This window comes from Hemitrygon akajei, chromosome 10, assembly GCF_048418815.1.
Source record: "Hemitrygon akajei chromosome 10, sHemAka1.3, whole genome shotgun sequence".
Taxonomy (NCBI): Eukaryota; Metazoa; Chordata; class Chondrichthyes; order Myliobatiformes; family Dasyatidae; genus Hemitrygon; species Hemitrygon akajei.
The window spans coordinates 12,514,546-12,541,219 of record NC_133133.1 but is presented as its reverse complement, the minus strand read 5'-3'; the positions used below and the strand labels follow the sequence as shown (position 1 = coordinate 12,541,219).

Genomic DNA, 26,674 nt, shown 5'->3' with positions numbered 1-26,674 from the left:
CTGCAGAGAGAGGGAAAAATAAGGGATTGAATGGTGGAGCGGACTCAATGTGCCAAATGGCCTAATTCTGCTCCTATTTCTTATGGTCTTAATGGATAGTACCTCACTACTCCACTCTCAGATTGCAAACCTTTTTTTTATCATTCATTTACTGGATGTGAGCGTCACCAGTTAAGCCAGCGTTTATTGCCCATCCCCAGTTCCCTTGAGAAGGTGGCGATGAGCTGCCTTTTTGAACCACTGCAGCCCCTGAAGTGTAGGTACGCCCACAGGAACCTCCCAGGAAGAAATGTTAAAGAAAACCCGAGAAGAATCCATCCAAGCAAGTAGCCAGCCCCACTGCACGATACCTGCCTCTAGTAAACTCCGGAGCCAGGGAATGAATAAGGAAAACTTACTTTCCATTTGTTCCCCAAGGAGACGGAACCTGCGAGGCTTTCGAGGAACTCTGCAACAGAGAAAATCACAAGTGAAAATGCAATAGAGGCCTGAGGCAGCTTTCTAAGCAAGTTGAGAGGGGGTTCAGATTTGTTGTTTAGAGAAATCAGAATTGGATTTATTATCACTCTTTTACATAGCATGAAATTTTTTGTCTTGCGGCAGTAGTAGAGTGCAAAGGCATAAAATTACTGTAAATTATATAAAGCAAACAAAAAGTAATACTGGGGTTTATTATCACAACGTATGTTATGAAATTCACGATTCATCATAAAAATTACTCGTTGGGTTGAGTCCTCCACACCACAACCAACAACAGCACACTGATGATGTATCCTCGTATGGTGACGAAACGTTTGCTAGCAAATTGCGAATTGGATATTGGAAAAAACTCGACACAACCATCAACCACCCAAGCTACACATTTTCTGAATTATTTCCATAAAATTTACTCAAAGCTACAATGTCAATAAATAGAGCAAAAGATTAAATAATGAGGTAGTTCTCATGGGTTCATCGATCATTCAGAAATCTGATGACAGAGGGCTTCTAAATTGTTAAGTGTGTAGCTCTGAGCTCCTGTATCTCCACACCGATAGTTGGAATGGGAAAAGGCTATGGCCCAGGTGGTGAGGGTCCTTAACAATGGATGCCGCCTTCTTGTGGTACTGGCTGTTGAAGATGTGCTCAATGGTGGGGAAGCTTGTTGTCCGTGATAGAGCTAGCAGAGTCTACAACTCTCTGCAGCCTCTCATGATCCAGTGCAATGGTGCAACCTTCCCCACCATTGAGAACATCTGCAGAGGCTCAGCAGCCGGATAAAAGTTCAAAACCCAATAGAGCACTGCTTGGTGTGGGTTCTACTGCCAGATTAAATAAAATGAATAAAGCATCTTCACTTTGATCTTCCACACACCAACATCACCAAACACAATTCTGAGGTCACGGTTAACTTGCCTGCAACTTGTAACGTTGGCACTTCAGACGGGGGAAGCGTATGCTTGCCGTGATTCTAGCCTCTAAATAAGGCACTTGAGTATAAATGTACAGGCTGAGACCCCAGTGCTATATCAAAAGGAGGGGCTGGAGTCTTTGGATGAAATGTTAAACCAAGATTGTCTGTTTGCAAGTAACAATATCCCACGGCACTCTCTTGAAGTAGAGCAGGGGGATTATCCCTGCTGTCTAACAATTAATTATCGCTGAAAAGGAGCAGGAGGCAGGAGGCACGGGAGACTGAAGGCCCACACCGCAAGGTTCAATAACAACTTATTCTCTGCCACCACCAGCTTCTTGAACCAAGCTGAAAAACCCGAACATTACCGTGGGCTGTTTTCTCTCTCTCTCTCAACTTGCAATAATGTTGTTATGTTTATGTTGTTATGTATAATTTATGTTAACTTAAGTTTATGCAATTGATGTTTGTCGTGTTTCTAATATACTATGCTGCTACTGCAGAGAGCTAATTTTCATGACATTTATACCCTGAAAATAAACTCGAACTTGAACATTTCTGGTATAAATTAATACACAAAATGCCAGAAGAACTGAACAAGTCAGGCATCATCTACAAGGGAAATAAACAGTCAATAGAAACAACTCTCTCCCTTCTCCTTTCTAGAGCTGATGAAAGGTGACTATTTATTCCCCTCCACTGATGTTGCCTGACCTGCTGAGTTCCTTCAGTGTACGTTTTATGTGAGTCGCAGAACCTCTCATGTTTATGGAACAAATGAACTGGTCATTGTTACACTGCTGTTATTTTGTGGCAGCTTCCTATGCAGACATTTCCTTTGTATTCCCTACGATACAACACAGGTCACAATTTACAAGTTTGTCATTGGTTGGACAAGTGTGATGAGGTCTAAACGCTTAAGCACTTCTTTCTTTAATGACAGTACTTTGCTTTAGATGATCAACCAGAGGTTCTCTGGTCAATGGAACCAATGAATCTGGTACTATGTAGGCAAGCAACTGAAAATATCAATGAACAATGCTGGAGACAGTGCACCATTGTGAATGTCCTGTCTAGCTGCATTATTGTGTAGTATGGAAGATGCAAGCCATCAGATTGCAAGACCCTACAGAGGCTCGTGAAAACCACTGAGATAATCCTCAGGGCATCCCTGCCCCTTATGTGTGATGCTTGTTGGGCGTGTTACAGATAAGGGGCACAAAACATTGCTGAGGATCCCTACCACCCATCCCACAATCTCTTGAACCCACTACCATCAGGAAGGAGGTACAGAAGCATCAGGTGTTAGACTGCCAGACTGGGTAACAGCTTCTTCCCTCAGGCTGTGAGACTAATGAATACCTTGCCACCACCAAGTTCTCGTCACTAGGACAAGCTGTTTACTGTATGCTGTATTATTTACTGTTTACCTGTGCTGCATGCCTTTTGAATTATTTAGTAACTTATTTATGTTAATTTTTTGGTTTATGTGCTGTGTGTGATATGTGTTCAGTGGATGCACTGTGGTCCAGAGGAACGTCATTTCATTTGGTTGTACAATCAGATGGCAATAAACTTGAACTTGGAATTGAGACTTATTTTACAAACTGGCTAGTCATTCTCTGCGGGAAATAACTGTGTGGTTGTCTCTGAGTGACCTCTGCAGTGGTGTGTGAACTATTCCTTCCTGAAAGACCCAGAGATGCTTTCAGGGCATAGAATATAGAACAGTAAGCACAGGAACGTGCCATTCTGCCCATTATATTGTGCTAGCTTAAACTAGTAATTAAATGCACAACTAAACTAGTACCTCCTGCTGCAAAATGTCCATATCCCTCCATTCTCTGTACATTCATTAGTCTAAGAGCCTCTTAAACGCCTCTGTCGTATCTAACTCCAAAACAACCCCTGACAGCGCATTCCAGGCACCAATAACACTCTGTGGGAAAAAAAATCTGTCCCCAATGCCTCCTTTGAAGTGTGTGTGTGTGTGTGTGTGTGTGTGTGTGTGTGTGTGTGTGTGTGTCTGAGACTATTGCACAGTAAGTACAACCCCGAGATTCTTTTTCTTGCAGGCATACACAGTAAATCCAAGAAACGCAATGGAATCAATGAAAGAGCTCACCCAAAAGATGGACAAACTCGTAAAAGACAACAAACTACAGAAATACAAAAGTGAAAAAGAAAACAAAAGAAACAGTAAGTATTGACAACATGAGATGAAGAGTCCTTGAAAATGATTCCATAGGTTGTGGAAACAGTTCAGCGATGGAGCAAGTGAACCTGACTGAAGTTATCCCCATTGGTTGAAAGCCTGATGGTTGAGGGGTAATAACTGTTCCGGTACCTTGAGGGTCCGAAGGATCCTGTACCTTTGTCCTGATGGCAGCAGCGAGACGACAGCATGGCTCGGGTGGTAGGGTACTTGATGCTGGATGCTGCTTTCCTGTGACAGCACTCATTTAGATGTGCTCACTGGTGGCAATATCTTTATCCATGATGGACTGGGCCATATCCACTACTTTGTGTAGGACTTTCCATATAAGGCAATTGACGTTTCCATACCAGGCTGAGATGCAACTAGTCAATATACTCTCCACCACACAACTATAATAGTTTGTCAAAGGTTTACATGTCATGCCGAATCTTCACAAACTCTTAAGGAAGTAGAGGCACTGCCAAGCTTTCACTATAATTGCACTTACGTGCTGGACACAAGACAAATCCTCTGAATTTCATAGAAACATTCCAAATGTTAAAAGGCCTGAACAGATTAGATATGGCAAAGTTATTTCCCATGGTAGGGGAGTCTAGGACAAGAGGGCATGACTTCAGGATTGAAGGACATCCATTTAGAACAGAGGTGTGGAGAAATTACTTTACTCAAGGGTGGTAAATCTGTGGAATTTGTTGTCATGAGTGGCTGTGGAGTCCAAGTCATTGGGTGTATTTAAGGCAGAGATAGATAGGTTCTTGATTAGCCAGGGCATCATAGGGGTGAAAGCAGGGGTGTGGGGATGACTGGAAGAATTGGAACAGCCCATAATTGAATGGTGGAGCAGACTCAATAGGCTGAATGGCCTAAATGTTGGCTTTAGGAATTAAAATTACAGGATCACTAGGGATGTGTGAGTTCCTGAAGGTTCCTCCGTGTTTTGCTGAGCATCCAAGTCATTGAGCTCATCTGGAAGCAGAGCCTTGTTGTCATCTATGTCACTTGGTTTCACTCTGTAAGATGTGATTGCGTTCATATCCGCCACAGCTTTTGAGCATCCTTTATTGATTCAAGTTTGGTCTGGAATGCACACTTTCTTTATGAGATGTGAAGTAGCAATTCCAGAAATCAGAAGTTATTTGTTTAAAGACTTCTAATTTCTCTTTTACCTCAGTGATGTAATCTTGAGGAAATGTGATCATAATCTGAGGAAATCCTGGGCAGTTGATATTGTGCCACAACCCTGCATATTTTGATGGGATCCGAGATAGGAAAATTAAATATTCTTTTACCACTTACGTTGCATTACCATTTAGATTAGAATAGATGACTTTGGGCAGATTTGGTACTTGCTGTTTGGGCAGAGATTGGAGAGTGCAGGGTTTGAGTCTGCATGGAAGCTCTCAAGGTTAAAGGCATTAAGCAAGTTGTCTGGACAGATTCTCTTGGATTTTGAGAGGGCTATGTGAGAAGCTGGTGTTATCAAGCTGTTTACCACCGAAGGAATTGTTACCCCCTCTCTATTGGCCTGGAGAAGCATTGGGGGGGGGGCTCCCTTTGAAATTGTGTGACCACTCAAGTCGAATATGATGTTCTCCTAAGGGGTTGTTTATTTGAGAGAATCTAGGTCCAGGGTCCATATGTCCTGGTACAGTGTGGGTAAGTGTAAGTGTTAGCTATGGTCAGTGGTTGGGTCTTTTGGTTTTTCCGTCTCCATTTGTAGTTGCCACTTGTTCTCTATGTCACAGCAGAGTTCGTTCCTATGTAGCACAGCTCCCTCTTGAACAAATTTTCCAACAGGAACACAGATGTATAAAATCATATAGAACAGATAGAGGTTCTTTGATTCATTGAGGGCAAACTGACCATCAAGCACTCATTTACAATAATCCAAAACTAATCCGTTTAATTCTCACCACAGTTCAATCAGCTACCTCCAGATGCTATCATTCATTTACACTCAGTGGGCACTTTATTAGGTACTCGTGCTCATTAATGCAAATCTCCAATCAGCCAATCATGTGGCAGCAATTCAATGTATCAAAGTATGCAGTCATGGTCTACACGTTCAGTTGTTTTTCAGAACAGATATCAGAATGGGCAATAATGTGATCTAAATGACTATGACCATGGAATGGTCATTGGTGTCAGATGGGATGGATTGAGTATCTCAGAAATTGCTGATCCCCAGGGATTTTCACGCACTCACTCTCTAGATTTTACAGAGAATTGTGTGAAAAATAAAAAAAATCAAGTGAAAATCCTATGGGTGAAAATGCCTTGTCAGTAAGAGAGATAAGAGGAGAATGCCAGACTAGTTCAAGTGACAGTAACTCAAATAACCACACGTTACAACTGTAACAAGCAGAAGAGCATCTCTGAATGCACAACGCATAGGACCTTGAAGTGGAAGGGCTACAGCAGCAGAAGACCATGAACACACACTCAGTGGCCATTTTATGAGGTACGGGAGGTACTGAAAAAAGTGGCCACCAAGTGTGTACACTGGAGCTAACTTATAATGGCCATTTAAAACTACGAACCCATACATTTCCCACTGTGTAAGACAAGAGCGACAGGTTAGCATAACACTTTACAGCACCAGCAACCATGCTTCATTTTCTACTGCTGCCTGTAAGTAGTTTGTACGTTCTGCCTGCGACTGTGTGCGTTTCCTCCGGGTGCTCCAGTTTTCTCCCACAGTCCAAAGGCGTAGGAGTTAGCATTAGTAGGTTGTGGGCATGGTATGTTTTATTTTTATTTTTATGTATCTTATTGATTTAATGATACAACACAGTAACAGGCCCAGCCCACTGAGTTTGCATTGCCCAATTACACTCATGTAACTAGATAACCAACTAACTCATATGTCTTTGGAACATGGGAGGAAACCAGAGCACCAAAGGAAACCCATGTCGTCACAGGGAGAATGTACAAACTCCTTACAGACAGCAGTGTAATTGAAATCTGCTGGTGATGCAAAGGCATTACGCTAACCACAATGCCACTGTGCCGGAAGTGTGATGACACTTGTGGGCTGCCCACAGCAGATCATCAGACTGTGTCCGTCATTGACACAAACAACACATGCTCCCCTACCCACCTACCTTCTCCCTCACCAGGCTTCACCTATCACCTTGTACTCCTTCCCCTCCCCTCACATCTTATTCTGGTTTCTTCCCGACCCTTTCCAATCCTGATCAAACATTGACTGTTCATTCCTCTCCAAAGATGCTGCCTGACCTGCTGAGTTCCTCCAGCTGTTTGTGTGTTACTATGCATTTCACTGTGTGTTTCAGTGTTTTGATATTCGCTCATTGTTGTATGATCATGATCCTTCCATGACCATGACTGTTCTTGACAAATTTTTCTACAGAAGTGGTTTGCCATTGCTTTCATCTGGGCAGTGACTTTACAAGACAGGTGACTCCAGTTACTGTCAATCCTCTTCAGAGATTGTCTGCCTGGTGTCAGTGGTCGCATAACCAGGACTTGTGATATGCACCAGCCGCTCATATGACCATCCACTACCTGCTGCCGTGGCTTCACAGGACCCTGATCAGGGGGCTAAGCGGGTTCTACACCTTGCCCAAGGATGACCTGCAGGCTAGTAGGGAGAACGAGCACTCTACACCTCCCTTAGTAGACATGTATCTCCACCCACCACCCAGTTTTGATGTACATGTGACAAATAATGCTAATTTATCTCTTTACATTTTTTGCTTTGTGGAAGAAATCGGAGGATGCAGAGGAACCCCTTGTGATCACAGGGAAAGCAGGCAAACTCCATGCTAACAGAGACTGAGGTCAGGACTGAACTATTGCACAGTACGGTAGCATAATGGTTAGCACAACGCTTTACAGTACCGGCGACCTATCTTCAATTCTCGCTGCTGCCAAAAAGGAGCTTGTATGCTCTCCCTGTGACTGTGTGGGTTTCCCCCAAGTGCTCCAGTTTCCTCCCACAGTCCGAAGACATACTGGTTGGTAGGGTAATTTGTAATTGTAAATTGAACCATGGTTAGGCTAGGGTTAAATTAGGAGATTGCTGGGCAGCGCAGCTTGAAGTGCCAGGAGGGCCTATTCCATATTGTTTCTCAATCAATACATAAATAAATTGTGCCTCTGTGTCACCAGAGGGCACGTCCAGAATTTGTTAAAACTTTACAAGTGTAATCTTCACCACAGGAAGTCTTTTAACCGATTGCTGAAGAAGAAATGAAATCTGCTTGATTGGTTTTGAAGCATTTCAGGTCAGACCTCAAGGCCTGGTTTGATTAATAGGTCCTATCTCAAACTATTTTCAAATGAACCAAAGGCAAAACATGGAGACATTTTTTCTTCCAAAGCAATGAAATGTTACAAACTGGAATGCACTGCTTGGACGGCTGGTGGAAAAAGCTCAAATAGATTTCCAGTCACAAACAAGAGAAAATCTGCAGCTGCTGGAAATGCAGAGCAACACACACAAAATTCTGGAGGAACTCAGCGGGTCAGGCAGCATCTATGGAAAGAGTACTGTCGACGTTTCCGGCTGAGACTCTTGAACTGCAAAGTGAGCTGAATATGTGTTAGAACTGCAAAAAGATATGTACAAGGGGAAAGAGAAGGGCTGTGAGGAGAAGGTAGCACAGGACTCATTGGATGATTCATTCAATGAACTGTCTCACCTTTGGATAGGGGAGAGGTTGATGGTGAAACAGTCTTGCATCTTCACACAATTTCTATCCTTCCCTCTCTTCCATGGTCCACAGTCCTCTCAAATTAGATTCCTTCACCAGCATTTTGTGTGCGTGTTCCATCTCTATCAAATTTCCTCTCATCCTTCTTCGCTCCAAAGAGAAAATTCCTCCATGTACAAGGGTTTATCCCATGTTCCAATGGTGTACTGTTAAGGGTTGGTAAGTTGTCGCATAGGCATGCCATGCTGGTGCCGAAAGCATCGAGACATTTATGGACTGTTCCCAGGAATCCTGGGATATGTTGGTCCTTGACACTTATGTTTTTTACTGTTAGTTTTGATGTACAAAGCTAATCATTATCTAGAGCAGGGGCTCCTAACCCTTTTAAGGCCATGGAGACCTACCAGTAACCAAGTGGTCTGTGGATCACAGGTTGGGAACCCCGATCTAAAGGGTGAGGAACAACTGACTTCTCTCCTCAGGTACAAATGACTAACTGTGGTTCCTAATGTTCTAGACAGCAGAAGAACTGATCCAAAATGAAACATTCTGCTTGGATCACAGTTATGAATAATTGGCAAAGCCTGCAGCTTTTTAAATATTCATTCTGAGACTTGCTCCAAACATAACAATAAGGAGGTGATTAAACAGCCAAAAGGAGCAACTGCATTTGGGAAATCTTTGCATCAGATGGAGTGTAATGTACTGACAATCACAAAACACAATACTGAGAACACTTTAACCATTTCTGCCGTCGTGTTTGACAAGAAATCCTGAAAAGCCAAAGTCAATAGAGAGCAGAGTTTTCAGAATGGATTCAAGGAAACATTAAACTATTGCAAAGCCCCAGAGGCTTATTACAGAGAGAGGAATCTTTCAGCAGAGAACACAGGTAATTAAAAATGTTACAGGGTGCTTGGCAGGAGTGCATACTGAGCCATCTAGACTGGGTGACAGAAAGCTCGGTGAAAAAAATCGGTTTAAGATAGAGATGGGTAGAGAGGGGATGTACACAAGAGATTCTGCAGATGTTGGAAATACAGAGCAACACTGATGCACCATCAATAACTCACTCTGAGACGTAAGAAGCGAGGTATCGGCTTTTATTGACTGGAAGAATGAACAACACTACATCCTGGAGAATGAGGCCGGGCATCAGGCCTCAATCGCCTTTATACAGGGGTCTGTGGGAGGAGCCACAGGAGCAGTCAGCAGGGGTCTGTGGGAGGAGCCACAGGAGCAGTCCAGACAGGTATATGTAGTTCACCACAAACACACACACAAAATGCTGGAGGAATTCAGCAGGTCAGGCAGCATCAATGGAAATGAATAGTCAATGATTTAGGCTGAGGTGCTTAGGACTGGAAAGGAAGGGAGAATATGTCAGAATAAGATGGTGGGGGAAGGGGTGGGAGTATAAGCTAGAAGGTGATAGGTGAGGCCAGGTGGGTGGAGGAAGGGGTGAAGAAAGAAGCTGGGAGGTGATAAGTGGAAAATGCAAAGGGCTGGAGAAGAGAGGTTATGAAGTTTTGGAGGGTTCCCAGAGCTTAAGGCTCAGGCACCCAAAGGCGCGCTGCCAACAGTGGAATAATGGGGGTGAGCAGATTGGGCAGATCTTTACAGGGTGAGCGATCACTCACCTCGGGAGTGGAAAATGACATGATTTCTAAAAGTGAAGTTTAGTCCGGTCAGTGCGCTGGGGTGATCGAAGCCCAGTGTCTGTAGGCCTGCGTCCATGTCCACTGGAGGATGGAGACTGAAGGCCTGTCTGGAGCATGCGCTTGGGTAGGAGGGAGAAACAGGCCCGTTTTTACTATTAGCAATATAAACTGGAGAAATCCAGCAGGTTGGGCAGCATCTATGGAAAAGAACAAGCAGTCGGCATTTTGGGCCCAGACCGTTCTTCAGGATTGGAAATGTTTGGGTGAGGGAAAGAAGGCTAAAAAGTGATAGGTGAAGCCAGGTCGATGGGGAAGTACAAGGGCTGGAGAGAAAGGAATCTGATAGGAGAGGAGAGTGGACCATAGGAGAATGGGAAGGAGGGGGGATCCAGGGGGAGGTGATAGGCATGTGAGGAGAGGAGGTAAGAGGGGAGCCAAAGTGGGGAATTAAAGAAGGAAGGGGGTTGGTGGAAGTTATAGAAATCTATACTCATGCCATCAGGTTGGAGGCTAGCCATTCGGAATATGAGGTATTGTTTCGCCAACCTGAGTGTTGCTTTGGATTTCCAGCATCTGTAGACTTCCTTGTGTTTGTTTTTGCTATTGTTGTTTTGTTGTTTGCTGTACTCTGTGTTATTCTGTTGAGCACTGTGGGCATGCTACATCGGCACAGGAACGTGTGGTGCTACTTGCGGGCTTCCCCCAGTATACCTTCGGCTGTGTTGGTTGTGAACGCAAGCGACACATTTCACTGTATCTTTTGATAAAGGCGTAACAAATCAACTTGAATTTTCAAACTTAATTACATGTTCAGTAATGGAGATCAGCAGATTTCTCCGAACCTTATAGGGAGAGGAATCTCTCACTTAAGGAGCAGAAAATAATGTGATTTCTGAAAGAGCGGATTTGTCAGGCTGAAGACAACTCCAGTCAGCATGCTTTAGCAGGACAGTGTAAACTAAGATTTGGGCCACAGAATTCTGGATGATTTCCAGTTTAAGCCTATGGCAACCACTTACTATTTCAAGATTAATACCACTACCCCACTCTCTCTGCACTGAATTGTGTATTTTGTTTTAAATACACATCCATTTCTCGCTTAAAAGATGCAACTGTATCTGTCTCAACTCTTCCCTGTGGCAAAGCATTCAACGCTTCAGTAAGACTGCATGTAAACAAGCTTTTCCTAGTGCTTTGTTCGGTTTCTCGAAAATAAATTTAAAATTGATCATTTCTTGTCACTGATACATCCCCCTCACCGACCAGAGGGAGCAGTTTATCATTTTTGATCTATCAAAGCAACACATAATTTTTAAAAAAGCAACGCGCACTAAAGCTCCACTAATGCTCTCGATGCTATTGGAAACAGACTTAGCAACTGAAATCTACAAAGATGTTGCTTCAGATGAGGAACAGTATTCTCCAGATCTGCATGTGTGGAATGAGCTGCAAGTGGACATGGTGGATGGAGGCTTGACTGCAGCATTGAAGAGAAGTTTGGCTCAGTCCATGGATGGGAAGGGTATAGCGGGGTATGCTTTAGGTGCCAGTCGATGGAACTAAGCAGAATAACAGTTTGGCATGGGCTAGATGGGCCAAAGGGTCTGTTTCTGTGCTGTAGAGCTCTGTGATTCTACAGATGTACAATGGAGAGCACTCTGACTGGTTCCAATGCACAGGATCGAAAGAGGTTGCAGAGGGCTGTAGCCTTGGCCAGCACCCTCACTGGCACAATCCTCAAAGCTGAGCTGACACCTCCAACCTGTAAACTCACTGTCAAACTCATGTTCACTGTAATACTTTTTGTTATTATTTGCATGAGGTGTCTTCTTTTAAAAATTGGATTTTTGTATGGTTCTTCATAAATTTTATTGTATTTCTGTACTTTCCTGTAAGTGCTGCAAGAAAATGAATCTTAAGGTGACAAATAATGCACTTTCATATTAAATTTACTTTGAATTTTGAACCCTCCACACCATCAAAGACATCTTCAAAACACAGTGCCTCAGGAGGGTATCTTCCATCATTGAGGACCCTCACCATCCAAGACAGGCCCTCCTCATTTGGGAGGAGGTACAGGAGCCTGAAGATCTCTACTGAACATTTTAGGGACAGCTTTTTCCTCTCAGTCATCAGATTTCTGAATGCTTCATGATTTAATAATTCTTGTTGAACTTTTAAAATTTTAACTCATAGTAACTTCTAAAGCCTTGCACTGTCTGCAGCCAGAAAACAAATTTTACGACGCGTCAGTGATAATAAACCTGATTTTGATTCTGACACTGCAACCATCACTACTGTCAAAGATAAAAGTACTTCATTAGCTTGGGGTTGCTTTCAGATGCTCTGAAATAAATGCGAAAGGTTCAATAGAAATGCAAGATTATATTTTCATAATAACCTCCTTTACAGGAAACAATTTCTTACTTAGTGTTCATCCGTACAAAAGCAGGATCTGTCTCTGGCAGTTTTTACCCCTAATTGGATCTGAGTGAACGACAGTGTTAAGGCAGATGACGAAGGCTCCCTACAGTGATAACTGACTCAGATGAAATTACCTTAAAATATTCCATCAAGGATCGGGAATATTTCATGGCGTGATCTTTCTTAAGTCGGAACATCCTCAAGTAGAGAAGTGACAAGCATCGGTAACTAGATTTAATTAGAGAAAATCCGTTAGGCTAAGCACTCGAACAATGCAATTTATGTCAACAATGCATTTGAAATTAGATTGGTGAAGAATGTAAGACCGTAAGATACAGAAACAAAATCAGGCTATTCAGCCCATTGAGCCTGCTCCACCATTCAATCATTGCTAATTATTTTAGAGAACCCCAGTCTTCTCATTACCTTTACCATCATCACCCTGTGCTGCGTCGTATGATCATAAGACCATAGGACCATAGGGTATAGGGGCAGAATTAGGTCATTTGGCCCCTCGAATCTGCTCCGCCATTTCCTCTCAGCCCCAATCTCCTGCCTTCTCCCCGTATCCCTTCATTCCCTGACTTTGACCATCAACCTTTGACCTTTGCCTTAAATATACATAAAGACTAGCCCTCCACAGCTGCCTGTGGCAACAAATTACACAGATTCATCATTCTCTGGCTAAGGAAATTCCTCCGTAACTCCATTCTGAACCAGAGCCCCCCCCCCCCCCATACTCCTCTCATCCATATATTTATCCAAATTTTTGTTAAATGCTGAAATTGACCCCTCATTCACCATTTCTGCTGGCAGCTCGTTCCACACTCTCACCACCCTCTGAGTGAAGAAGTTCCTCCTTGGCTTCCCCTTTAAAGATTTCACCCTACACCCTATACACATGACCTTCAATTCTAGTCTCATCCAACCTGAGTGGGAAAAAAAGCCTGCTTCCATTTATCCAATCTATATTCCTCATAATTGTGTACAGCTCTATCAAATCTCCCCTCTAGGAAATAATGTCTTAACCTGTTCAACTTTTCCCTTTAACTGAAGTTCTCAAATCCCAGCAACATCCCTGTATTTTTATTTTGATCTGTGATGGTATGGGAAAGAATGGCCTGATGACTGTTGGAGAAGTCATGGTCAAGGGTAGCTATGATAAGGTGCCCAAGAGCTGCCACCTTGCCTCTGCAAGGTAGAGGTAGTCCAAACGGAGGGCCTTGAACTCACTCTTCCCTCCACATTTGCTGTTTGATCTATGGATTTCCTCCATCTTCTTGTTTCTTGCTTCAGATGTTAGTGTCTCAAGCTCAAGTTCAAATTCATTGTCATCTGACTGTATGTATATACTACAGTGCACTCACAAAACATAACACACACAGCGCATAAATCAAATCTTACCATATATGTTAATAAAATATCATTTGCTTATTAATTCATTTGATACACACAAATAAAGTGAAGATGCAGTTATTCATAATATCAGTAATCAGATGTCAACCTTGCTAAAACTCACCATAGAACCGCTAGTTTCTTATCTGCTATCGTTGCCAAGGAACCAGTGAAATTCTTTAACCTCATGGCGTACCTTGAGAAAGGATCAAGTGACAATTAACATTCCCAATGAATAAACAATGTCTGTGCAGTTTCAATTATCGGAAGTTGGAAGGGGAGAAGATGCACAATTTTTGTTCTTGAATGGTTTGAGAGATTGAGAGCAAAAGAGATTCGGCAGATGCTGGAAATCCAGAGCAACACACACACACACACACACACACACACACACACACACAGTGCTGAAAGATCTCAGCAGATCAGGCAGCATCTATGGAGAGGAAAAAGCTATCAAGGTTTCAGGCTGAGAACCTTCAGTGGGACTGTAAAGGAAGGGAGATGGTGGTGGGGGCCAGGATGGTGGGGGTCTTTGATGATGTGTGCAGCTTTCTTGTGGCAGTGCAATATGTTAATGTGCTCAATCATCAGGAGGGATTTGTCTGTGGTCTGGGCTGTATTCCCTATTCCCAGTTCCTCCGTCTCCGCCGCATCTGCTCCCAGGATGAGGCTTTCCGTTCCAGGACATCTCAAATATCCTCTTTCTTTAAGAATCGTGGTTTCCCTTCTGCCATCATCAATGATGCCCTCACCCGCATCTCCTCCATTTCCCACACTTCGGCCCTCAACCCATCCTCCCGTCACTACAACAGGGACCGTGTTCTCCTTGTCCTCACTTACCACCCCACTAGCCTCCGGATCCAGCACATTATCCTCTGCAACTTCCGCCACCTTCAACAGGACCCCACCACTAAGCACATCTTTCCCTCTCTACCCCTCTCTGCTTTTCGCAGAGATCATTCCCTCCGCGACTGCCTGGTACACACGTCCCTCCCCACAGATCTCCCAGCTGGTACTTATCCCTGTCCCTACACCTCATCTCTTACCACCATTCAGGGCCCCAAACAGTCCTTCCAGGTGAGGCAACACTTCACTTGTGAGTCTGTTGGGGTAATCTATTGCATCCGGTGCTCCCGGTGCAGCCTCCTCTACATCGACAAGACCCGACGCAGATTGGGGGACCACTTCGTCGAGCACCTACACTCCGTCCGCCACAACAGACAGGATCTCCTGGTTGCCACCCACAACAACTCTTCTTCACATTCCCATTCGGATATGTCCATACATGGCCTCCTCTACTGCCATGATGAGGCCAAACTCAGGTTGGAGGAGCAACACCTCATATACCATCTGGGTAGTCTCCAGCCTCTTGGTATGAACATTGAATTCTCCAACTTCCGGTAATTCCCTCCCTCTTCCTTCCACCATCCCACTTTCACTCTGCCTCCTCTTCTAGTTGCCTATCACCTCTCTCATGATTCTGTCTTCTTCTGCTACCCATAGTGCTTTCCCCTTACATTCCTTCTTCACCTCTCCGGCCTATCCCCTCCCTGCTTCCCTTCCCCCACACCTTGATCTTTCCTCTGATTGGTTTTTCACCTGAACCTTCCCCCTCCCCCCACCTTCTTTATAGGGCCCCTGCCCCCTCCTCCTTCAGTCCTGACGAAGGGTCTCAGCCTGAAACGTTGACTGCTCGTTTCAACGGATGCTGCCCGACCTGCTGAGTTCATCCAGCTTGTTTGTACGTGTTGATTTGACCACAGCATCTGCAGTGTACTTTGTGTTTGTATTCATCACTTTCTGTCAAAATTGTGAAATAAGTAACCCCTGTCCTTTTTCTTTCATTCCCTACTCTGGGTCCTCTCTCACCTTTCCTCTTCTCCTCACCTGCCTATCACCTTTCATAGTGTCCCTCCTCCTTCCCTTTCTCTCATGATCTGCTCTCCTCTATTATCAGATTCCTTCTTTTTCAGCCCTTTATCGCTTCCACTTATCACCTCCCAGCTTCTTACCATTCCCCCTTACCCCTTCACCTGTCACCTTCCAGCTTGCCCTTCTTCCACCCCGCCATCTTATTCTGGCTTCGTCTTCTTTCCTTTCCAGTCCTAATGAAGGGTCTCGGTCCAAAACATCAACTGTTTATTCATTCAATAGAAGCAGCCTGACCTGCAGAGTGATTCCAGTATTTCGTGTGTGCTGATATGGAGATATGTTTGTACTTCGTTAATAAATTTACTTTGAACTTTGAAAATATTACTTTACCAATCCTTGTGCACATTTCTAACTACCCACATCTAAGCTTTTGCTTTTTTGAGATCATTTAGAAAGATGTACGGACTCAGCGAATGCACTGCATTTTGGCAGGATTAAGTTGTTCAGCTTGATTTTCAGTAAGTGTGAACAGCAAGATGACACTTTGTCATACACTCCACAGCCTTAGGAACTGCAGTCATCAGACGCCCAGCCACTGTAACATCCCGACTCAAATTCATACTATAGCTCGAGGAAGTGAAATGCAAGCATCTGCGCCAACAAATCTCATCACCCAGTTCTGGTTTCGTGTTACCCAGTTACTCAGCAAGAAACACTGCTTGAGTCTAAGACCAGAGGGCACAGCCTCAGAACAGAGGGGTGTCCTTTTAGAATGGAGATGAGGAGGAGTCTCTTTAGCCAGACATTGGTGAACCTGTGGAATTCTTTGTCTCAGTCAGCAGTGGAGGCCAAGTCTTTTTGTATATTTAAGGCAGAGGGTGATAGACTCCCGATTGAAGGGATATGGGGATAAGACAGGAGATTGGGGCTGAGAGGAAAATTGGATCAGCCACGATGAAATGGTGGAGCACACTCGATGGGCCAGATGACCTAATTCTGCACCAATATTTTAAGATCTTACGGTCTTATTCTGTTACTACAATTGGGCGAGTTTTGAATTGGGCTGCCTGAAGATAATGAACACTGAGCTGAACTGTAGTGAAGTGACCTGTCACATTCTCAACTAATGTACAACTTGACTGCAAATCCCGTTGTTTTTACGCACACTACAATTCTGTATGATCATGCAAGAAATTCCTCCTCACGTTTCCCTTAAAATTTTCACCTCTCACGCTTAACCCATGACCTCTAGTTCTAGTCTCACCCAATGTCACTGGAAAAAGCCTGCTTGTATTTACCATCCCTATACGTCTCATAATTTTGCATAACTCGATCAAATCTCACCTCAATCTTCTATGTTCCAAGGAATAAAGACCTAACCTATTCGATCTTTCCTTGTAACTCAGGCTCTCCAGTCCCAGCACCATCCTTGTAAATTTTTTCTGTACTGTTTCAACCTTGTTTACATCTTTCCTGCAGGAAGGTAACCAAAACTACACACAATACTCCAGATTAAGCTTCACCAATGTCTTATGTAATGTCAACATAAAATCCCGTCTGCTGTACTCAGTACATTGATTTATGAAGGCCAATATGCCAAAAGCTTTCTTTATGATTCTATCTACCTGTGACGCCACTTGCAACACATTATGGACATGTATTCCCAGATCTATTTCTTCCTCCACGCTCCTCAGTGCCCTACCGTTCATTGTGTAAGACTAACTCTGGCTGGTCCTACTAAAGTGCGATACCTTGCACCTGTCTGCATTAAACATCATAAACAACTTTATTAATAAAGTATATCAACTTCGCCATGGATAGTTCCAAGCCCAGCTGTGAAACGAGGAAGGTCGGGCAAGGGGCTAGCCGCCAATCCCATAAAAACCAGCAGAAATGCCAGCAGAAGCTCCAAAGTCCTCATCCCTGGAAAAGGACAGATACCAAGAAGGTGGGCTACAGCTGGGGACAATGTGCACGACTGGCTCAGGAGGAAAGACTACGATGAACTGCTGTTGGTAGCCATTGCCCCAGTAGGGGTGACGGACTAAGAAGAGGAAGAAGAATTCATAGATTTTACCACAGAGATTTTACTACGTACTACACTGAGATTCACTTTCTTGTAGGCATTTACAGGAAAACAAAGAAATTGAATAGAGAAACAACCAATATAAACAACCAAAACAACCCTGTGGCTCGGAAGGGTAGGGAAAGGAAGAGGAAGGCAGTAGTGATAGGGGACTGTACAGTTAGGGGGTCAGACAGGCGATTCTGTGGACGCAGGAAAGAAACTCGGATGGTAGTTTGCCTCCCAGGTGCCAGGGTCCGGGATGTTTCAGATCGCATCCAAGATATCGTGCAGTGGGAGGGAGAACAGCCAGAGGTCGTGGTACATATGGGTACCAATGACATAGGTAGGAAAAGGGAAGAGGTCCTGAAAACAGACTCCAGGGAGTTAGGAAGGAAGCTGAGAAGTAGGACCTCAAAGGTAGTAATCTCAGGATTACTGCCTGTGCCACGTGACAGTGAGAATAGGAATAGAATGAGGTGGAGGATGAATGCGTGGCTGAGGGATTGGAGCAGGGGGCAGGGATTCAGATTTCTGGATCATTGGGACCTCTTTTGGGGCAGGTGTGACCTGTACAAAAAGGACGGGTTGCACTTGAATCCCAGGGGGACCAATATCCTGGTGGGGAGGTTTGCTAAGGCTACTGGGGAGAGTTTAAACTAAGATCTGTTTGGGGGTGGGAACTGAACTGAAGAGACTGGGGAAGAGGCAGTTGGCTCACAAATAGAGAAAGCTTGGAGACAGTGTGAGAGGGAGGATAGGCAGGTCATAGAGAAGGGACACGCTCAGACCGAAGGTTTGAGATGTGTCTATTTTAGCGCAAGGAGTGTTGTGAACAAAGCAGATGAGCTTAGAGCATGGATCAGTACTTGGTGATATGATGTTGTGGCCACTACAGAGACTTGGATGGCTCGGGGACAGGAATGGTTACTTCAAGTGCTGGGTTTTAGATGTTTCAGAAAGGACAGGGAGGGAGGCAAGAGAGGTGGGGACATGGCACTGTTGATCAGAGATAGTGTCACGGCTGCAGAAAAGGTGGATGCCATGGAGGGATTGTCTATGGAGTCTCTGTGGGTGGAGGTTACGAATAGGAAGGGGTCAATAACTTTACTGGGTGTTTTTTATAGGCGACCCAATAGTAACAGGGATATTGAGGAGCAGATAGGGAAACAGATCCTGGAAAGGTGTAATAATAACAGAGTTGTTGTGATGGGAGATTTTAATTTCCCAAATATCAACTGGCATCTCCCTAGAGCAAGGGGTTTAGATGGGGTGGAGTTTGTTAGGTGTGTTCAGGAAGGTTTCTTGACACAATATGTAGATAGGCCTACAAGAGGAGAGACTGTACTTGATCTGGTATTGGGAAATGAACCTGGTCAGGTGTCAGATCTCTCAGTGGGAGAGCATTTTGAAGATAGTGTTCATAATTCTATATCTTTTACAATAGCATTGGAGAGAGATAGGAACAGACAAGTTAGGAAAGCATTTAATTGGAGTAAGGGGAATTATGAGGCTATCAGGCAGGAAGTTGGAAGCTTAAATTGGGAACAGATGTTCTCAGGGAAAGGTACGGAAGAAATGTGGCAAATATTCAGTGGATATTTGTGTGGAGTTCTGCATAGGTACGTTCCAATGAGACAGGGAAGTTACAGTATGGTACAGGAACCTAGTGTACAAAGGCTGTAATAAATCTAGTCAAGAAGAAAAGAAAAGCTTACAAAAGGTTCAGAGAGCTAGGTAATGTTAGAGATCTAGAAGACTGTAAGGCTAACAGGAAGGAGCTTAAGAAGGAAATTAGGAGAGCCAGAAGGGGCCATGAGAAGGCCTTGGCAGGCAGGATTAAGGAAAACCCCAAGGGATTCTACAAGTATGTGAAGAGAAAGAGGATAAGACATGAAAGAATAGGACCTATCAAGTGTGACAGTGGGAAAGTGTGTATGGAACCAGAGGAAGTAGCAGAGGTACTTAATGAATACTTTCCTTTGGTATTCACAATGGAAAAGGAACTTGGTGATTGTTGTGATGACTTGCAACAGACTGAAAAGCTTGAGCATGTAGATATTAAGGAAGAGGATGTGCTGGAGCTTTTGGAAAGCATCAAGTTGGATAAGTTGCCGGGATCGGATGAGATGAACCCCAGACTACTGTGGGAGGCGAAGGAGGAGATTGCTCAGCCTCTGGCGATGATCTTTGCATCATCAATGGGGATGGGAGAGGTTCCAGAGGAATGGAGAGTTTCCGATGTTGTTCCTTTATTCAAGAAAGGGAGTAGAGATTGCCCAGGCAATTCTAGACCAGTGAGTCTTACCACAGTGGTTTGATGGAGAAGATCCTGAGAGGCAGGATTTATGAACATTTGGAGACGTGTAATATGATTAGGAATAGTCAGCATGGCTTTGTCAAGGGCAGGTTGTGCCTTACGAGCCTGACTGAATTTTTTGAGGATGTGACTAAACACATTGATGAAGGTAGAGCAGTAGATGTAGTGTATATGGATTTCAGCAAGGCATTTGATAAGGTACCCCATCAAGTCAAGTCCCGTCACTTTTATTGTCATTTCGACTATAACTGCAGGTACAGTACATAGTAAAAATGACACAACTTTTTTCAAGACCATGGTGTTACATGAAACTAGACTGAACTACGTAAAAAACAACACAGAGAAAAAAACCCACATAACTACTACACTAGACTACAGACCTAACCAGGACTGCATAAAGTACACAAATCAGTGCAGGGATTACAATAAATAATAAACAGGAAATAGGGCAGTAAGGTGTCAGTCCAAGCTCTGGGTATTGAGAAGTCTGATAGCTTGGGGGAAGAAACTATTACATAGTCTGGTCGTGAGAGCCCGAATGCTTCGGTGCCTTTTCCCAGACGGCAGGAGGAAGAAGAGATTGTATGAGGGGTGTGTGGGGTCCTTCATAATGCTGTTTGCTTTGCGGATGCAGCGTGTAGTGTAAATCTCCGTGATGGTGGGAAGAGAGACCCCGATGATCTTCTCAGATGACCTCAATACCCACATGCAAGGCTTACTGAGAAAGTAAGGAGGCATGGGATCCAAGGGGACATTGGTTTGTGGATCCAGAACTGGCTTGCCCACAGAAGGCAAAGAGTGGTTGTAGACGGGTCATACTCTGCATAGAGGTTGGACAGCAGTGAAGTGCCTCAGGGATCTGTTCTGGGTCCCTAACTCTTTGAGATTTTTATAAATGGCCTGGATAAGGAAGTGGAGGGATGGGTTAGTAAGTTTGCTGATGACACAAAGGTTGGAGGTGTTGTGGATAGTGTGGAGGGCTGTCAGAGGTTACAGCGGGACACTGATAGGATGCAAAACTGGGCTGAGAAGTGGCAGATGGAGTTCAACCCAGATAAGTGTGAAGTGGTTCATTTTGGTAGGTCAAATATGATGACAGAAATAGTGTGGAGGATCAGAGGGATCTTGGGGTTCGAGTCCATAGGGCACCCAAAGGAGCTGCACAGGTTGACTCTGTGGTTAAGAAGTCGTAAGGTGTATTGGAATTTATCAATCGTGGGATTGAGTTTAAGAGCCGAGATGTATTGTTGCAGCTATATGGGACCCTGGTCAGACCCCACTTGAAGTACTGTGCTCAGTTCTGGTTGCCTCACTACAGGAAGAATGTGGAAGCCATAGAAAGGATGCAGAGGAGATTTACAAGGATGTTGCCTGGATTGGGGAGCATGCCTTATGAGAATAGGTTGAGTGAACTCGGCCTTTTCTTGTTGGAGCGACGGAGGACGAGAGGTGACATGATAAAGGTGTATAAGATGATAAGAGGCATTGGTCATGTGGATAGTCAGAGGCTTTTCCCAGGGCTGAAATAGTTGCCACAAGAGGACACAGGTTTAAGGTGCTGGGGAGTAGGTACAGAGGAGACGTCAAGGGTAAGTTTTTTACTCAGAGTGGTGAGTGCGTGGAATGGGCTGCCGGCAACGGTGGTGGAGGCGGATACGATAAGGTCTTTTAAGAGGCTTTTGGATAGGTACATGGAGCTTAGTAAAGTAAAAGGCTATAGGTAAGCCTAGTAATTTCTAAGGTAGGGACATGTTCAGCACAACTTTGTGGGTCGAAGTGCCTGTATTGTGCTGTAGGTTTTCTATGTTTCTAATATGCAAAAGAAGACAAACTGTGCAAATTAAACAAAAAAACACTGAGACAATGCATTGTAGAGTCATTGAAAGTGAGTCTGCAGGTTGTGGTGAGTGAAGTTATCCATGCTGGTTCAGGAGCCGAATGGATGTAGAGTAACTATTGTGTGGGACCTAAGGCCTGGATGTTGAAGACCCTGGATGAATGACGCTGCTTTCTTGTGGTAATGGTTCTTGCAAATGTGCTCAATGGTGGGAATGCATTGCCTGTGATGGACTGGGCAGTGCCCACCACTTTTGGCAGGTCTTGAGAAATTATGAAGATAAGGATCAGGAATGCAGTGAAGAGAGAAGGATTGATTTAATGCAGTTTTTCATGATCTCATTTTGGTTATTTTGCAATCAAGTAATTGTGGACAACAATTAAGGAGCATATTGTGCTGATGTGTACACAGCAAGCTCCCACAATTGCACTGATAACTAAAGTCGTACATCATGGAAACAAGCCGTTCAGCCCAACCTGTCCATGCTGAGCAAGATTCCAATCTAAGCTAGTCCAATTTGTCTGTGTTTGGCTCATATGCCTTTAAACCATTCCTGTCAATGCAAACACAAGAGATTCTGCAGATGTGGGAAATCCAGAGCAACAATCATGAAATTTCTGGAGAAATTCAGCAGATCAGGCAGTATCTATTGAAATGAGTAAATAGTCGCCATTTCAGGCCGAGGCCCTTCACCGGGTTTGGATAAGAAGGGGGAAGAAGCCAGAATAAGATGATGGAGGGCGGGAAGGAGGACTAGCTAGAAGATGATAGGCGAAGCATGCAGCCGGGAAGAGAAGTTACGAAGTAAGAAGATTGCAACTGATAGGAGGAAAAGGTAAAAGGCTGAAGAAGAGGGAATTTGAAAGGAGAGGAAAGTAGACCACGTGGGAGAGGGAAGGAGAAGGGGCACCAGGGGAATGTGATAGGCAGGTGAGGAGAAGAGAAGAGGTAGAAGGGGAACCAGAGTGGGGAACTGAAGAAGAGGGAAGGGGGAGGGGGAAAATCACTGGAAGTTGGAGAAACTGATGTTCAAGCTGGAGATTGGAGACTACCCAGTTGGAATATGAGGTGTTGCTTCTCCACCCTGAGAGTGGCCTCATCATTGCAGTGGAGGACATCATAGAGCGACATGTTGGAATGGGAGTGGTTGGCAACCAGGAAATCCTGTTTTTTGTGAGTGGAGTCAAGGTGCTCAGCATACCGGTACCCCAGCCTATGTTGGGTCTCACCAATGTAGAGGAGGCCATCAGGAAATCCTCCTATTTGTGAATGGAGCGAAGATGAAATCTCTCTTCTCTCACCCTAAACCTATCTGTTCTAGGCTCTTGATTCCTCTACCCAGGGCAAAAGACCACATTAATGCAGCAAATCTGACTGGGGTGTTGACTGAATGATAAACAAATAGCTGGAATGTTACAGAGGAATCTAGAGACGCAAGAGACTGCAGAGACTGGAATCCGGAGCATCAAAAACACTCAGTGACCACTTTATTCGGTATCCACCTGTATACCTGTCCATTAATGCAAATATTTAATCAGCCAATCATGTGGCAGCAACCCAATGCATAAAAACATGCAGACATTGTCAAGAGGTTCTGTTGTACAGATTAGAATGTGGAGGTAATGCGATCGATTGACTATGGAATGATTGTTGATGTAAGATGGGGTAGTTTGAGTATCTCAGAAACTGCTGATCTCCTGGGATTTTTGTCTCTAGAGTTTACAGAGATTGTGCAATAAACAAAAAAAAATCTGGTGAGTGGCAATTCTGTGAACAAAAACGCCTTCTTAATGAGAGATGATGGAGGAGAATGATCAGACAGGTTCAAACTAACAGGAAGGCAACAGTAATTCAAACAACCATGCATCACAGCAGTGGTAGTCTCTGAATGCACAACACATTGAACCTTGAAGTGGATAGGCTTACAGCAGCAGAAGACCGCACCAGTTTCTGTTCCTGTACCTAATAAAGTGGTCACTGAGTGTACAATTCTACAGTGATAATAAGTACTTTTGAACTTTGAACTGATGCAGAACTGACATCTTGTTCTGCTTCTGCCTCCTTGATAGGAGGAAGATTTTCAGCTCCAGTGTTCACTGCGTGAGGCAGCTCACCTCACCTCTCCTGGACACTCTCGTCACCAAGTGGTGGCCTTGTTTGACATTGCTGTCAATAGATGAAATAGCTTCTCAATCTCAAATCTCCATTAATTCAAGTTATCATCTCTTGACGGAGCTCAGAAAAAATCGAGGGCTATAGGTAACCCTAGGTAATTTCTAAGGTAAGGACATGTTTGGCACAGCTTTGTGGGCTGAAGGGCCTGTATTGTGCTGTAGGTTTTCTATGTTTCTAACTGTTATTGTGTATTGCCTTAGGTTTTCACACAACTAAACACTGCAGGAGGTTATTTGGCAATGTCTCTCTGAATAGGCCCATTTCCCAGAGGCCTTGTTTTAAATTTATGGAATATTTATTCAATCACAATTAAATGCGTTTCCATCCACCTTTCAGATAATTCAATCCAGATGAATAAAACTATTTACCTTTGCGGAAAACCTACTGAATTTCTCTTTATTTTCCCACTGTTATTTAAAATCTCTTTCTTTGTTTATTTTCCATTGGCGGTATTGGCATGGTAGATGACTCAGTGCTGCAGCAGTTTGTATTTCAACATTCTAGTGACCTGGCTTGAACGGATCACTAGGGCTGCATGAGGCTTTTGTGTCTTCTCTCTGATTGCTGGCTTAGTAGGCCTTAAATTCAGGTGTTTTCACCAAAGTAACATCATCAGTCCAACCCACCCTCTTCTATCTGCTGGATGCTCTAGTTTCCACCCATGTGCCTAAAATGTGCTTGTAGATATATTAGCCTACTGCAAATTACCCATGAGCAGCGTAAAGGGCAAAAAATCGAAGTGGACTCAATAGACTTGCAAGTGAAAGCTATAAGAAACTAGAGGAGGGTGGGTTAAACTGATGGGGTTGCTTTAGGGGATCATTAGACATGAGCAGAATTTGGCCTCTCAGCCCATCGAGTCTTCTCCACCATTCCATCATGGCTGATTTATTATCTCCCTCAACCCTATTCTCTTGCCTTCTCCCTGTAACCTTTGATGCAATGCCTAATCAAGAATCCTTCAACCTTCCTTTTAAATATACCCAAAGGCTTGGCCTCCACAGCTGTTTGTGGCAATGAATTCCACAAGTTCACCACCCTCTGGTTATGGAAATTCCTCCTCATTTCTGTTCTAAATGGATGTTCTTCTATCCTGAGACTGTGTCCTCTGGTCCTAGACTCCCCCACTATAGGAAACATCTTCTCCACATCCACTCTATCTAGGCCTTTCAATATTTGTGAGGTTTCAATGAGATCCTCTCTCATTCTTCTAAAATCCAGCAAGTCCAGGCTCAGAGCCATTTAATGCTTCTCATACATTAACCCTTTCATTCCTGGGATCTTACTTATGAATCTCCTCTGCACTCTCTCTCTAATGCCAGTATATCCATTCTTAGATATGGGGCCCAAAACTGCTCATAATATTCCAGGTACATTCTGACAGTGTCACACAGGACCATCTTCAAAAACTTGATTGAGTTGTCCAGTTTACAGAAAGAAAATACACCTCAAAGGAGGAGAGTGAGGGGGAGAGTTGGAGAGCAAATCCTGGGCTCAGAGCTTCAGAGGCTGATTATAATGACAGAACAGTGAAAATTAGGGATGATTAAAAAGTCAGAATTGGATGTGTGTGGAGAACTGGAAGGCTCTGCGCCTGGTGAGTTTTACAGTGAGAGTGGGATTGTGGACAGTTTTACAAATCAGTGTTTATTAATAAGCTCTGCCAGCTTTAGATGTGAGCACCCTTGTAACTCTATTAAAACCACAGCATTTATGTGCACGCTGCCTCCTCCCACTCCCAAGCGCATCACATCATGTATCTGTCCTAAATTTCATCCGCCATGCATCTCACCATATCGCCAGACGCTCTACATTCCTCAGCTAGTTAACGTCCTCAAGGAAGGTGAGCATTTTATTTGCCCAAGTATTTACTGAGAAGCCTCCAACCATTGTAAATTACTTAAACATATAAATTAAAAGCAGACAAACAAAAGTCAATTTGAGTAGTAAGTTTTGAAATATGACATCTCTATATGGATCTTAATCTCCCATCTTGATTTCCTCACAGCAGGTTATTAATTATCATTTAAAAGTGATTAGTAAAATTATATTCATAAAGACATTAACCTGATGAGCTCCACGGTCTCGGAATACATGGTATATGGGGATTTCGCCTCTAATGGATCACGCTCCATAGCATTTCCACATTCAATGAATGATAGCGCAGCATCTGCATAATTAACTGCTTTCCCAAACTTATCAAGCTGCAAATTAAAAAAGAAAAGAACTTTAGTGATGTGAATCTCAACAAGAAGCAGTGCCGTTTCACTTCTCACTGGTGACACAGTAACAGGCCCGACTTGTAACTACTGATTTATGACATGCCAGCAATGGCAAAGGGAGAGCGCGTTGAGCAGAAGGAGGAATATATTACCAGTGCGTCAGCTCTGTGTTTCAGCTTCTTGGCCTCTTGCATGTAGTAATCGGCATTATGAGACCTGCAAAACAGTAGTCGTCAGTCAAAACCAGGGGTCTGTGATGCTGAGAGTCGTGCAGTTACCCTATGTTACACCCAAGGAGTGCAATCTGGTCTCAGGTACAGGCTCAGGAGCGGCACAGTTGGCACAGCGTGCTGGGGGCTGTCAACAAACTATCCTCCTGTTCAAAGTTCATGTATGTCACCATATACAACCCT

At 43.9% G+C, this 26,674-nt stretch overlaps 1 protein-coding gene across 5 annotated transcripts in view; it reads right to left on the bottom strand.

Moving 5' to 3' along the window:
* Nucleotides 1-26,674, bottom strand: part of aff2 (AF4/FMR2 family, member 2) — a 685,599-nt gene that overhangs the window by 27,030 nt on the left and 631,895 nt on the right. For all 5 annotated transcript variants that reach the window (XM_073057781.1, XM_073057783.1, XM_073057782.1 and 2 more), the window contains 5 exons: nucleotides 26,414-26,477; nucleotides 26,107-26,243; nucleotides 13,895-13,966; nucleotides 12,510-12,603; nucleotides 399-448 (listed from right to left, as the gene is read on the bottom strand). In XM_073057781.1, the coding sequence (XP_072913882.1) occupies nucleotides 399-448; nucleotides 12,510-12,603; nucleotides 13,895-13,966; nucleotides 26,107-26,243; nucleotides 26,414-26,477 (417 nt within the window). The remainder of the gene's footprint in view (nucleotides 1-398; nucleotides 449-12,509; nucleotides 12,604-13,894; nucleotides 13,967-26,106; nucleotides 26,244-26,413; nucleotides 26,478-26,674) is intronic.